General features: G+C 41.4%; 1 protein-coding gene across 1 annotated transcript; it reads right to left on the bottom strand.

Annotated features, from left to right (window-relative positions):
* Positions 1-8170: 8170 nt before the first annotated feature.
* Positions 8171-11514, bottom strand: LOC137752522 (zinc finger and SCAN domain-containing protein 5B-like). The gene is given in 4 exon segments (XM_068527200.1): positions 8171-8715; positions 9576-9726; positions 10709-10861; positions 11131-11514. Coding segments are annotated over 4 exon segments (1233 nt in total).
* Positions 11515-14897: the final 3383 nt, after the last annotated feature.

The following is a 14897-nucleotide window of genomic DNA, read 5'->3' as shown; positions in this document are numbered from 1 at the left end:
ATTTATGTTAAAATTGTAAAATGTATTTTCACATCTGTGTGCACAATGGGACTATCACCAAAGTCACGATAATGAACATGTCCATTACTTACAGAGTTTCCATTAGCCACTTTGTATTCTGTCTCCCAAGCCTACCCAAGTTGCCATCTCCAGGTAGACATTGTAGTTTCCGTTTTCTAGAATTTCATATAAAGGGAATCTTACAGGTTTCCTTGTTACGACTGTTTTCACTGAGTGTATGAATATATTTTTAGTATTATTCATGTGTGTGCAAAGGAATGACACTAAATAAGAATAAGGAAGGCTTTGTTATGTATTAGAGCTGCATTGTTTGTAAGAAATGTGTTTTTTCTCACAATCAATGAGAAAAAGTTGTTTAAAGTGGGAAGTGAAGTTGAAACTAAATAATTTAAACTGAAATTCAGTTTCATATGAATTCATTATAAATGAAAGAATTTTGAACCATCTGCGTCATATACAAGCTTCCACTGACATATCGTTCTAGATTTTTCTCTTATTTGGCTTTTTTCTAGTGTCTTTAAGCTGTATCTTTGTGTCATAAAGGTTCTTAGGGAATTTTAAAAATCATTTTTTTGTGGTAAAATTCACTTAACATAAACTTTATCATCTCATTATTTTAAGTGTTCAGTTCTGTGATATATTGGGATCTCCAGTGAAATAGAACCATCTGTGTATGTGTGTGAGCGCGTGCATTTTGTGTAGAGACAGAGAAAGGAGAGAGATATTTTTAAAGGAATTAGCTGATGTGATTGTGATGGCCAGCAAAGTCTAAAATCTGCAGGGTAGGCCAGCAGGCTGGAGACCCAGTAAACAGTTGCAGTCAAGACCAAAGGCAGTCTGCTGGTACAATTCCTTCCTTTTGAGGTCATCTTTTTATCATGTAATCCTCAAACCAGGTGGCTCTTGAGAAAATGAAAATTTACAAAGGTCAGCAGGCATTATAGACCAGAAAATCAAAAGAATAGTTTTAGAGTGAGAGCTAGGAAACAATCACAGAGGCCACTGTCTGGTTGTATTTTTAAAGTCCCAATGTGCACAATGTACTTAATGAAAAATTTAAGATAATTGTATCTGAATTTAAGTCTTTCTGTTTCATAAAGTTCATGACAGTCAAAATTTAGAGATTTGAGGCATTAAGAGAAGATACTTAAAATATCTAAATGTGCCTATTTTTGTGTAATTTTAGACATATGAGTTTTAGATTCTTATGAAGAAATAAGTCAAAGACCCTAGAAATGAAGAAAAGAACAGATAGAGGGACTTCCGTTTTCTGTCCTGTAAGAAGCTGGAAGTTACCACTCCATCCTAACAGCAAGTAAAAAGCTGAAAATACTGAAAATCAACAACTCTTATTAGGTTCATGAGAGCAGTCTTGAGTTCTATTTTATATTTGCTGTGCCCGTTGCCAATTTGTATAGTCAATCTCTCCTACCTAAAAAAAGAAGATATCCACAATAGTGAGATTTCTTGTTTTCTTAACTGGTCACATGTTGAACTTTATTTTAATTTTCACTCATTGTCCATCACCCATCCTACACCTTTGTCTTTGCCAGACCTTCAGCTAGGCAGAGGCTTCTTTGTTTTGGTTTGCTTTTTAATTTGGTGGATGAACCAAAAATTCAAAACCAGAATGGTCCGACTCTCCAAGGGATCCTGCCTTCATCGTGCTGTTGCAGGTTTATTTTTGGACATGGATTTACTGTCACATTCCCTGGATAATGCCCCAGATTCCGTACATTGTGCTCCAGGAGTCCATTGAGAGCAGCAACTCAGTTTCCTCTTGGTAAAAAAGAGTAATCATCATCACATGGGCAGTAGAGCATTTCCCTTTTTTCCTAAGTGGCATGAGGAGCCCAAAATGACCAATGGCTGCCTCATATTCCAATTCAGGTTTATAATATTATTCTTCTGGTGGAATTTTTCTTCCTTAAAGAAAAAGGCCTCCCAACATGCAGAATTTACCATTGAGGGGATGAGTAGCAGAAATTACTTGAGAGGGTTATTAGGTATAATAATGTGGAAAAGTAGGCTTGCTAGATTTAGTAAACAATATCTGGCCCAGTAAATTTTGAATTTTTCTAACTCCCTATGCACATATACACTGAAATAAGAGGAAAATGTTGCATGGGACATACTTATATAAAAATCATTTGTTGTGTTTCTGAAGGAAATTATAACTAAGTTTCATACCTCTTTAAGTATACTTACCTGGTAATTTGCTTCTCCTTAACTTTTCCTTGTTCTGTAGTATTCGTTTATAAAATTCCTTGTAGTTACTCTCTATATTCCATTTAATTTGTTTCATAGTTTCCAGGGTAGTCTCATCCAATTGATTTGATTCCTTTGTCCACTGAACATTCCTCATGGAGACACAGGCTATAAGTAGCATTGTGAGCTGGAGGACAGATGATGCTGTACAGTGTGGAAGACCACTACAACTTCTCCTTTGATTTTTAAAAATCTTTTTTACCCACATTCTTCTTAATAACAATCTTATTTTATCGTCTTCTTTGCTAGTAGTGGAAAACTTATATCTCTCATGCTTAACTGTTATTACATGCTGTTTTATAGTTGACTGCGCATCATTTCCAGTATTGATGGAACAATTGCACTGTGTCAAGTTTTTGCAAAGCATTTCAAAAAGCGGACTACAAGAGACTTAAGGCAGCCTGACAAATCAGTATAGGAACCGGGACGAAAATCATTAAATACAGGAAATATCCTGTATAGACAGAACTGGCCACCCTATTGCAGATGTGTCTCATGAACCTACCACTGTTCCTGAAACTGAGTAGGGGTTTATTGAACACGTGTTAGAGCAGTAAATACACATGACATTATGGTTCTCCTACTTATTTTTTACATTTCCAGTAAGTTCTTCAAAATGTCATTTCGACCCTATCTCTCCAAGTTGCTAGAGTCCAAAGTTTTCAAATGTGAAACGGAAGCACTGTTTGGAGATAAAACCCTGAGTGTGGCCAAGGTTCTAGCACAACCACAGGTTCAATTTCATTCTATGACTTTTTCAGACGTCTCTGTCTCTCACTCCCACTTCACTGAGATCTTAACTTTCTTTCGCCTGTAACATACGTTTCTCTGCAATTTTTGTCAATTTCGTTGCATAACTGCATAATCATTATCATTAACTTTTTGTAATATCTATTTCATAAGAATTTTCAGAGATAATTTCAACTCCCTGTGCATTCACTGTTGCTGCAATTTCAGGTGGATTGCTAAATCAGTTTCCATAAAGGAGATGAGACCATGGAATGCCAAACCTTTGTTTCCCAGGTAAGATGCCCCCTTTGCACATGGGCTTCAACGGTTAGAAGGTCACCCGCTATCTTGGCAGAAAATGGCATGTGATTATTTGCGCTCCTTTACAGACAGGTTTCAGATTTTAAAAGAAATGGAAAATATCTCAGATAGAGAATAATAAATATCTCAATAAATTTTACTTGTTAGGTCAGAAAGCAATCAATGATTATCAAGGCCAGAAAGATATCCCTCTCCAACTCTCCTTTATGCTCTGTCTTTTCTTGCATATTGAAGGTCATGAAACATCTTCCAAAACTTCAGTCAACATGTCTTTGACAAGCAACAAGATAGCTGATAGTATAGAGGGAACATACCTCAACTTAATAAAGGCCATAAAAACCTACAGCTAACATCCTACTCAATGGTGAAAAGCTAAAAGCTTTTCCTCTAAGATTAGGAACAAGATAAGACAAGTGACTTGCCACTTTTATTCAACATAGTTTTGGAAGTCCTAGCTATGGCAATCAGAGAAGTAAAAGAAATAAAAGGAATCCAAATGGGAAAAGAAGTTAAACTCTCACTGTTTGCAGATGACATGATACTATACATAGAAAATCCTAAAGACATTACCAGAAAACTACTCGAGCTCATCAATGAATTTGGTAAAGTTGCAGGCTACAAAATTAATACACAGAAATCTGTTGCATTTTTATACACTAACAATGAAAGATCAGAAAGAGAAATTCAAGAAATACTTCCATTTACCATTGCATCAAAAAGAATAAAATAACTAGGAATTAACCTACCTAAGGAGATAAAAGACCTGTACTCTGAAAACTATAAGATGCTGATGAAAGAAATCGACGATGACACAAACAGATGGAAAGATATATCATGCTCTTGGATTGGAAGAATCAACATTGTCAAAATGACTATACTACCCAAGGCAATCTACAGATTCCATGCAATACCTATCAAATTTAAAAATGGCATTTTTTACAGAACTAGAACAAAAAAATCTTAAAATTTGTGTGGAGACACAAAAGACCCTGAATAGCCAAAGCAAACTTGAGAAAGAAAAACGGAGTTGGAGGAATCATGCTCCCTGACTTCAGACTATACTACAAAGCTATAGTCATCAAAACAGTATGGTACTGGCACCAAAAACAGTAATATAGATCAATAGAACAGGATAGAAAGCCCAGAAACAAACCCACGCACCTATGGTCAATTAATCTGTGGCAAACGAGGCAAGACTATACAATGGAGGAAAGACAATCTCTTCAATAAATAGTGTTGGGGGACTTCCCTGGTGGTGCAGTGGTTAAGAATCCACTAGAGACATTTCAGCTCCTGAAATGAGTAGGGGTTTAGAATTGGTTAAGAATCCACTTACCAATGCAGGGGACACAGGTTCAATCCCTGGTCCGGGAAGATCCCACATGCTGCGGAGCAACTAAGCCCGTGCGCCACAGTTACTGAGCCTGTGCTCTAGAGACCACAAGCCACAACTACTGAGCCCGTGTGCCACAACTACTAAAGCCAACTTGCTCTAGGACCCGTGCTCCACAACAAGAGAAGCCACTGCAATGAGAAGCCCATGCACCACAACAAAGAGTAGCCCCCACTCGCCACAGCTAGAGAAAGCCCACGCAGCAACAAAGACCCAACACAGCCAAAAATAAATAAAATTTAAAAAAAAATAGTGCTGGGAAAACTGGACAGCTACATGTAAAAAAATTAAAGTAGAACATTCTTTAAGACCATACACAACAATAAACTCAAAATGGATTAAAGACCTAATTGTGAGACCAGACACTATAAAACTCTTAGAGGAAAACATAGGCAGAACATTCTCTGATATAAATCGCAGCAATAGCTTTTTTTTTTTTTTAAAGATTGATTGATTGATTGATTGATTGATTGCTATGTTGGGTCTTCGTTTCTGTGCTAGGGCTTTCTCTAGCTGCGGCAAGCGGGGGCCACTCTTCATTGCAGTGCACGGGCCCCTCACCACCACGGCCTCTCCTGTTGCGGAGCACAGGCTCCAGACGTGCAGGCTCAGCACTTGTGGCTCACAGACCCAGCTGCTCCACGGCATGTGGGATCCTCCCAGACCAGGGCTCGAACCCGTGTCCCCTGCATCAGCAGGCAGACTCCCAACCACTGCACCACCAGGGAAGCCTGCAACAATAGCTTTTTGATCCATCTCCCAGAGTAATGGAAATAAAAACAAAAATAAACAAATGGGACCTAATTAAACTCAAAAACTTTTGCACAACAAAGGAAACCATAAACAAAATGAAAAGACAACCCACAGAATGGGAGAAAATATTTTCAAGTGATGTGACCAACAAGGGATTAGTCTCCAAAATTTGCAAACAGCTCATGCAGCTTAATATCATCAAGATAGACAATCCAATTAAAAAATGGGCAGAAGACCTAAATAGACATTTCTCCAAAGAAGACATACAGATAGCCAAGAGGCACATGAAAAGATGTTCAACATCATTAATTCTTAGAGAAGTGCAAATCAAAACTACAATGAGATATCACCTCACACCAGTTAGAATGGCTATCATCAAAAAATCCACAAACAATAAATGCAGGAGAGGATGTGGAGAGAGGGAACCCTCCTACATTGTTGGTGGGAATGTAAATTGGTGCAGCCACTATGAAGAACAGTATGGAGAACAGTATGGAGGTTCCTTAAGAAACTAAAAATAGAGCTACCATATGATCCTGCAATCCCACTCCTGGGTATATACCTGGAGAAAAACATGGTCCAAAAGGATACATGCACCCAAATGTTCATTGCAGTGCTCTTTACAATAGCCAAGACATGGAAGCAACCTAAATGTCCATTGACAGAAGAATGGATAAAGAAGATGTGGATGTGGTACATATATACAATGGAATATTACTCAGCCATTAAAAAGAATGAAACGACGCCATTTGCAGCAACGTGGATGGACCTAGAAATTGTCATACTGAGTGAAGTAAGTCAGACAAAGACAAATATCGTATGATATCACTTATATGCGAAATATAAGAAATGATACGAATGAACTTATTCACGAACAGAAACAGACTCACAGACTTAGAGAATGAACTTATGGTTACCAGAGGGAAGGGCAGGCAGGGGGGACAGACAGTTAGGGAGTTTGGGACTGACATGTACACACTGGTATATTTAAAATGGAAAACCAACAAGGACTTACTGTATAGCACAGGGAACTCTGCTCAAAATTCTGTAACAGCCTAATTGGGAAACGAATTTGAAAAAGAGTAGATACACGTATATGTATACTGAATCACTTTACTGTACACCTGAAACTAACACAACATTGTTAATGAACTGTACCCCAATATAAAATAAGAAGTTAAAAATAAAACGTCGGGGATTGGCTCTCAAAGTGTGTCTGGAGCTAAAATGTCTCTATTTACACAGAGCTAGGGAAAATTCCAGGCGTCACTGCCTGTTACCCAATCAGCACAGTGATTGGATAAATGTCATGGAAGGAACTATTTTAGAGAATCCGAATAGAGTCAGTTTCCCATGGAAACTCCAATAGGAGAAACCATGATTTATTAAAGAGGTCTCCACATTGGTTTGGTAGTAGATTTTCTTTATTGTATTTTATCTATTTTAGACTTTATGGGTTGCATTTTCGGGGGAAACAGATTGGTTTTCCTGATCTAGGGAATTTTTTCTCATTGCCTGGAGAGTTTGAGGGAGTCAGAGAATTGAGATCTGATAGTTGTAACCGAATTGGGTTACCTAATCTTTTTTTCCTTTTTTCATGAAATAAATCTTAAAAGACTTTTTGTCTAAAATCAGCAGATGAGCTAAAGTGTGAGAAGAACCTATTTAGGAGTAGGCATTTAGAAAACCAGAGGTTGTACACCAGTAGGGAAAAAGAATGACGCCTATCAATTTAGGAAACCTTCCTTTTTCTAAATACTTAAGGAAGCAATACGCGAACAAGTATAGAGGGTACAAATCTCAACGAAATAAAGACCACATAGACAAAAACGCAGCTATTATCTACTCCATGTAGAAAATCTTGGAGAAGGAAATACACAGAACACTCTTTGACAGAAATGTATTTGTTTATTTGAAATTTAAATTTCACTGGTTATCCTATGTTTAATCTGGCCGCCCTGCCTGGAGCATCCTATTTTACAAATCACGCCTAACATGAAGACAATCAGCAGTAGCCTCAGTTTCATGCTGAAGTACTAAAAGCCAATGAGACATGCATTCACTGGAAGAAAAAGAACAACACAAAGCAAAAACTTATAAGAAAATAGGCTATATAAAGTAGAAAACAAAAGCCAAAGGGAAAATGAGTCATCACCCAAAGATCCTCCTAATTCATGTGGATGGAACCCAATTGGGTTCCAGTATCCTCCTAAGTTCTTCACATGTCATCCATCCTTTGTATCTCAGAAGTGACAAATCATCCTGAATTTCCTTCTTGGAGCAGAAGGGACTTGGACCTGAGGGCAGAGTCCTGGGTGAGTCTTTTTTTTTTTTTTTTTTTTTAAATTTATTTTTGGCTGTGTTGGGTCTTCGTTGCTGCGCCCGGGCTTTCTCTAGTTGTGGCAAGCGGGGGCTACTCTTCATTGCGGTGTGTGGGCTTCTCATTGCAGTGGCTTCTCTTGTTGTGGAGCATGGGCTCTAGGCGTGCGGGCTTCAGTAATTGTGGCACGTGGGCTCAGTAGTTGTGGCTCGCGGGCTCTAGAGTGCAGACTCAGTAGTTGTGGCACACGGGCTTAGTTGCTCCACGGCATGTGGGATCTTCCCGGACCAGGGCTCGAACCCGTGTCCTCTGCATTGGCAGGCGGATTCTTAACCACTGAGCCACCAGGGAAACCCCTGGGTTAGTCATTTTGAATGTGTTTTCTGGTGGCGTTTGAAACTTCCTAGCTGACGGAAGGCGCTGTGACACTCGGGGCACATGTACGGTTTGAGCCCAGAGTGGGTGCATCGGTGAACCTTGAGGTTCCATCTGTGGCTGAAGGCTTTGTCGCAGTGCTCATATCGGAAAGGCTTCTCCTTGGTGTGGGTCCTCTTGTGAGCACGCAGCGTGGAGTTGTGGGTTAACTTCTTGGGGCAGAGATCACAGCAGTATGGCTTCTCGCCTGTGTGGATACGCTCGTGAGTTCACAGGTCGGAAGACTGCATGGACCCTTCGGCACAGATATTGCATCGAAAGGGTCTCTCTCCTGTGTGTGTCCTCTGGTGAAGGATAACCTGAGATTGATAAGGAAATCTCTTCTTGCATACCCTACATTAATAGGGTGCCCGTCCCTTGGCTTCTTTTCCCTCAGGAGGACTGGTTGGTCCCACTGTGCTAGGTGAAACAACAGAATGGGACCCAAATTGTCCTGAGAAATGTCCTTTGTCCAAAGATGTGGCTCCTTCTTCTTCTTTTTTTTTTAAATAAATTTATTTATTTATTTATTTATTTTTGGCTGCGTTGGGTCTTCGTTGCTGTGCGCGGGCTTTCTCTAGTTGTGGTGAGTGGGGGCTGCTCTTCGTTGCGGTGCGTGGGCTTCTCATTGAGGTGGCTTCTCTTGTTGAGGAGCACGGGCTCTAGGCGCACAGGCTTCAGTAGTTGTGGCACACGGGCTCTGTAGTTGTGGCTCGCAGGCTCTAGAGTGCAGCCTCAGTAGTTGTGGTGCACGGGCTTAGTTGCTCCACCGCATGTGGGATCTTCCCGGACCAGGGCTCGAACCCGTGTCCGCTGCACAGGCAGGCAGATTCTTAACCACTGCACCACCAGGAAAGTCCCTGTGGCTCCTTCTTGATGCACTTCTTGGGAACTGGGAATGTTGGCCAATTTCCTTTTGAAACGTCTGAGACCCCTTGGAGAACCTCTTCTGTATCCACTCTTAGTCGAAACTTCTCCCTCTGGAACACAAGACGAAAACATTCAGCATCCACATTTGAAATATCAGTTCCTTCTTGGGGATTCTTGCCGCCCTCTACCCTCCCAGAATGTGCTGAAAGAAGAGATTCAGCACACAACATTTAACAAGGAGCATTTTCCGTGGTGCCAACCTCACTGGAACCCAGCACTGATGTTGGCTGAGGACTTCCCATCAACCAAAATACCTAAGAGTCTAGATTATGAAACACTCTGAAAAGGTGATGATGGAGAAGTTTGGCATTAGAGAACCAGCTCCCCACTGCCCCCCACAAGGAATGGTAATGCTGGGTACCCAGCTCCGTGCCACCATTGGAAGCGAGTCACTAACTCCTCTGGATTTCAAGTTTTTATACTCACCACGACGCTTTGGAAGTTCAAGCTCTTGAGACTGACGGGTTCTTGTCTCTTCCATGTCTTCCATCAGGTCCTTCTCCAAGTTTTCTTTGGGTGTCAGACCCTCTAGTTCACCTGTTTCAGGAATGATCTCTGGCAGGAGACCTTTCTGGTCCTGTCAATGGGCAACCAAGCAGAGTCAATAACTCATCCATCTTAGCCCATAGAAAGCTCTGTCTCCTCTTCCCTCATCCCCCTCATATCCTAGTCTAAGACTCCAACTTTCCAAATATCAGTTTGGGGGATATACCCTGACTTCTTCTGGGCCACGCTAACACCCCGATTGATAATTGTCTCCTAATTCCCAAGTCTGTCCTTAATCTATACTGACCACATCTTGCAATCAAGTCCGGATATCACAGTTGGCACTGTGAATTCACTACACATACGTCTCTCCAAGTCATCGCAAATTCTCTCTGCCCCTGACTCTGGAGCAAAGGACTCTAGGTCCAGGTCTCCCGACTTCAGCACATTTTGATACATTGCCTAGATTTGTCTTTATGATGAGAGTTGTCCTGTGAATGGTATGATGATGAGCAGCAAATCCCTGGTCTCTACTCACTAGAAAACAATAGCATCCCCCACCCCCATCCCCATTTGGACAAATCAACTGTCTCCAGACATTCTCCAATATCTTCTGAGAGGTAAAACCACTCCAGTTGGGAACTCCTCATTCAACTCAAGGGATTGACAATATTCCAAAATATGAAGTGCCTCTGAGGAAAACGACCATGGGGAAACAGCTGTCAAAGCATTCACCCGTGACAAATTGACCCAGCACCATCCCATTGAGACAGGATTTCTTTCTCCTCACGCTTATGGCCACAAGCTTTCATGGCGGAGGGACAAAGATGGATGAGTCTTCATTCTCACACTGTCTTGAAAATGTCTAGGAACCGAATGCATCCATGGGAATTCATGGAGTCAATGGGTCCATTTGTGTCCTTTGCCAAATCTACCAATTACTCTAGCAGCCACGCCCATCTGAACCTCTTTTACCTTCTCCCAGACTCTCTCTAGGGATCGGCGCATCACACACTCACCTGCCCTCTTGACAATTCCTTGGCTCTTGCCGGATTCTGCAGCTCTTGGCTTACCTGCTGGCCATTCTTTGGAGGTATCTCACTAACAAGGGATTGGGGATCCCTGGGTAGGTCTTTCTCATCGTTGGTGTCACTGAGCTCAACTTCAAACGTCTCAATATCCAAGCTTCGCACAAGATATTCATCTCCTTGTATGCGAACTGTAGTCTGTGAGGGAAAAACTAAATTGAGATCGGTCTCCTATAAGACCTGGAAAGTAGCTTTCTCAAGGCATCCGATGACATCATACCACACAAGCGTACTTTTTTGTTGTTTAAAAGATCAATATCTCTCAACGATGCCCAATACAAACTCTCAGCCATTTGGGAATCACTGATTTAGAGTCAATCACTCAGGTCCTATCTTGTTCAATCCCCAGCTTGCAGATCCCACCCCACCTCTCCCTTTCCCATACCAATCACAAGGGTCCCACTCACCCATTTCTTGGGTTTCTGATTATTTCTTAGCATGTCCTCCATGTCTTTGCAACTCTGCACTCCACTCTCCTTGACTAAGACCTGGCACTCCAGCAGCATGCAGATCATAAACTGCTCCAGCACTAGCTTGTCCATCATCTGCTCCTTTGTGTGAAGATCTGGCCTCAGCCACTGATGGCAGAGCTCACAGAGTCTCTTCAGATCCTGGACGAGGTCGGATTCCTCCAAGCTGCTAAATGTTCTGAAGCGAATGTGCCACGTCTCCCAGTCACAGTCTGGCTTTTCCATAAGTGTGTGTTGGCATGGCACAGACACTGGTGACTCTGATCTAGGGCCTTTGGGGAGTTTTCCATGACCCTGGAAAAATGTCTGGTCCTCAGCCATATTGATGGAGGAATTTTCCAATAGGACTCTGAGCAAACGCTTCTAGAAGCTGGTGCCCAGTTGACCCCTATGGAAAGGGATTTCCTCTGCTTTTCCTCTGCAAAAGAGTCACTGTTCAGAAGGCTGGGGACAAAAACAAACAAACAAACAAAAAGAATGGACCTGATGTCTTTCACTTTATTCCACCCTTCCATCTCTCCTACATCCCTCATCCCAGTACTGGACACCACTCCCCCACTGTTCCAATATTTGATACCGGGAACTATAATCCATTCTGTTATTCTTCTGACATCCACCTTTGTAGGAAAACAAAAAACTATCTGGTCAAAAATGTCTATAGGGCCACGGTTCAGAACCCTTGCTGAAAAAATGAACCACACCACACCACACCAACGTGTGTGGAAACATTCTTCTCATCTCACAGAAGAGTTCAACAATCAACCATAGTTAATGTGGGGTTTGAGGGAGATCCATTGCTTTCACAAGGTCTCTGAGCTAATGCAAGGTGAATAGGAAGCCAAAGCTTTCTGAAGCCCGCCTCCATCTGTCCTGATTTCTAATCACTCTCTTTAGACATTCCCGCTTGTCACTTACCCCTTCGAGCCCTCTTGCCTTCAGTCTGCTCAAGTCGAGGACTGGCTCTCAAAGTGTGTCTGGAGCTGAAATGTCTCTATATAGAGCTGGGGGAAATTCCAGGGGTGCATTCCCATAACCTAATCATCCCAGTGACTTGATAAAGGTCATGGAAGGAACCATTTTAGATAATCCGGGTAGATTCAATTTCCCATGAAAACTCCAACAGGAGAAACCTTGATTTATTCAAGAGGCCTCCATATGGTTTGGAGGGTGCTGGAGGAAAAGGAACCCTCCTACACTGTTGGTAGGAATATAACATGGCTCACAGCCACTATGGAGAAGAGTGTGGATGTTCCACAAAAAACTAAAACTAGAGCTACCATATGATCCAGCAATCCCATTCCTGGGCATAATTCCAGAGAAAATAATAATTGGAAATGATACATGCACCACAATGTTCATTGCAGCACTATTTACAATAGTCAAGACATGGAAGCAACCTAAATGTCTATCAACAGATTAATGGGTAAAGGAGATGTGGTATATATACACAATGAAATATTATTCAGATAGAAAAAAAGAATGAAGTAATGCTATTTGCAGCAACATGGATGGACCTAGATATTATCATCCTAAATGAAGTAAGTCAGAGAAAGACAAATATAATATGATATTTGTGGAATCTAAAAAATGATTCAAGTCAACTTATTTACAAAACAGAAACAGACTCACAGACATAGAAAACAAACTTATGGTTACCAAAGGAGAAATATGGTGGGGAGGGATAAATTAGGAGTTTGGGATTATACACACTACTATATATAAAACAGACAACCAACTGTTACAATAACTTTGTAAATAACTATACTTCAGTATAAAATAAAAATTAAAAAGAAGAAAGTAGGTGATTAGACCCAAGTTCAGTTTGATAACAGATACTAAACGTTTTTAAAACATCTGGTAGCTACAACCCTGTGGTTTCAATATTCCCCCTTGTAATTCTAAAGCCATTTCCAATTCCAACCAATGCTTACTTTACAAACACCCTTACATCTTGACTGCTCCAATTGTAATTCTTGACAAACAACTTATGGAACTAACTGTGGCCTTCCGTTTTTTGCCTTTATAACCTTCCTCCATTTTGTAGTCCAGGGGAACTCAATTCAAGTGCTTCTCGAATCTGTGTCTCCCAGCTGCAGTCGTAACAAGCCCCAAATACATGCTTCTTTCTTTCATTCAGGCCTTTGTTTCTGAAATTTTGGTTAACACTCATAACACATAAAAGTATGTAATTGACTATGTTGTCATTAGATTTTACTCTCCATCTCCTTTGACTGGAAGGTCAGACTCATGAGGGCAGGCATCCTTGACATTTTGGATATTGATGTGTCCCATGCAGCCAAAATAGTACCTGGAATGGGATAGGCACTTAATGAGTGTTGGTTAAGGAGGGAATAAATATGATGGGACAGATACCTGTTTGTTTTTAGCTTTCTGGCAAAGCTATCTGCTGTCTTTGCATGTCCCCTCAGGCTGTACTAAAAAAAAAAAAAAAAAAAATTTAAATATATAATGAATCGCAATTTAGAAAGCCATTTCCACAGGCTAGCCAAGTTTCCTGTGTAATTACATGCTCTGCTTCATTCCATCACTTCTCAGACTTCAGTGTTCCTTCAGTCTTCACTGAGATCCTAACCTTGTTCACATGGCCAAGAGCTATTTCAGCAACCACTTCTGAATAACTAAAATTATGGTTGATATCAGCACTTTCAACATTTCACAGATATTTTTCTGAGATAATCTCAAGTCTCCATGCATTGTCACTGCAATTGCAGGTGAAATTATATTGACTCCCCAACAAGGAAAGTGGATCATGTAATCCAGTCCTTTATCTCTGGGTTCAGATTCCCCCTTTCCAAATAAAGTATGACTGTGACCATAGAGTCACACTCCAGGCAGAAAGCAGCAAGTGGTAAGTCACTCTTCTTTTCAGTCAGGTAGAGCTTGGCTTCTAAAAAAGAACTGGGGCTTCCCTGGTGGCGAAGTGGTTAAGAATCCGCCTGCCAATGCAAGGGACACGGGTTCAAGTCCTGGTCCGGGAAGATCCCACATGCTGCGGAGCAACTAAGCCCATGCGCCACAACTACTGAAGCCTGCGCACATAGAGCCTGTGCTCTGCAACAAGAGAGGCCACGACAATGAGAAGCCCGAGCACCGCAACGAAGACCCAAGACAGCCATAAATAAATAAATAAATAAATTTATATAATAAATAAGTAAATAAAAAAGAACTGAACACATATCAAAATGTGGAGTAAGAAATATGTATCGATCACTGGATGGGACACCGTCACTGGCTATACGTTTTTTGTGAGGGAACCAGAGACACAGCACATGGTCCACCTGCTTTTGGCCGCCCCACATCCCTTCTCTGTCTTGCCCGTCATGGCCCTGTCTGGAGTCTTCGCTCGCGTGATCCTGACCGAGCACAGTGAAACTCTTGAGTCTAAAGCTTCAGCCTGTATGTATTGGAAGAGCTATAAGACACTGTTTATTAGACCTCAACTATGTCTGGATGCACTTTGTGTCTGAGCAACACCCTGGTATCATGTGCCCACTTGGTTTTGCAGGTTCGGGGAACATCTGAAATATTATGTCTCTGTACCTCTCTGTGATCAGCACAGACTACATTCCACGCAAATCTGGGTGCGTCCCCTTTAAGAAGCGTGAAACCCCGCCCTGGTACTCAGAGACTAGACACTCCTTCCCAGTCACCCTCTGGGTGAGGCGGAACTTTTCCGGAGGCGG

This window comes from Eschrichtius robustus, chromosome 19, assembly GCF_028021215.1.
Source record: "Eschrichtius robustus isolate mEscRob2 chromosome 19, mEscRob2.pri, whole genome shotgun sequence".
NCBI classification, from domain to species: domain Eukaryota; kingdom Metazoa; phylum Chordata; class Mammalia; order Artiodactyla; family Eschrichtiidae; genus Eschrichtius; species Eschrichtius robustus.
Note: the sequence above shows the minus strand (reverse complement) of the source record. Positions and strands in the feature narration are given on the sequence as shown.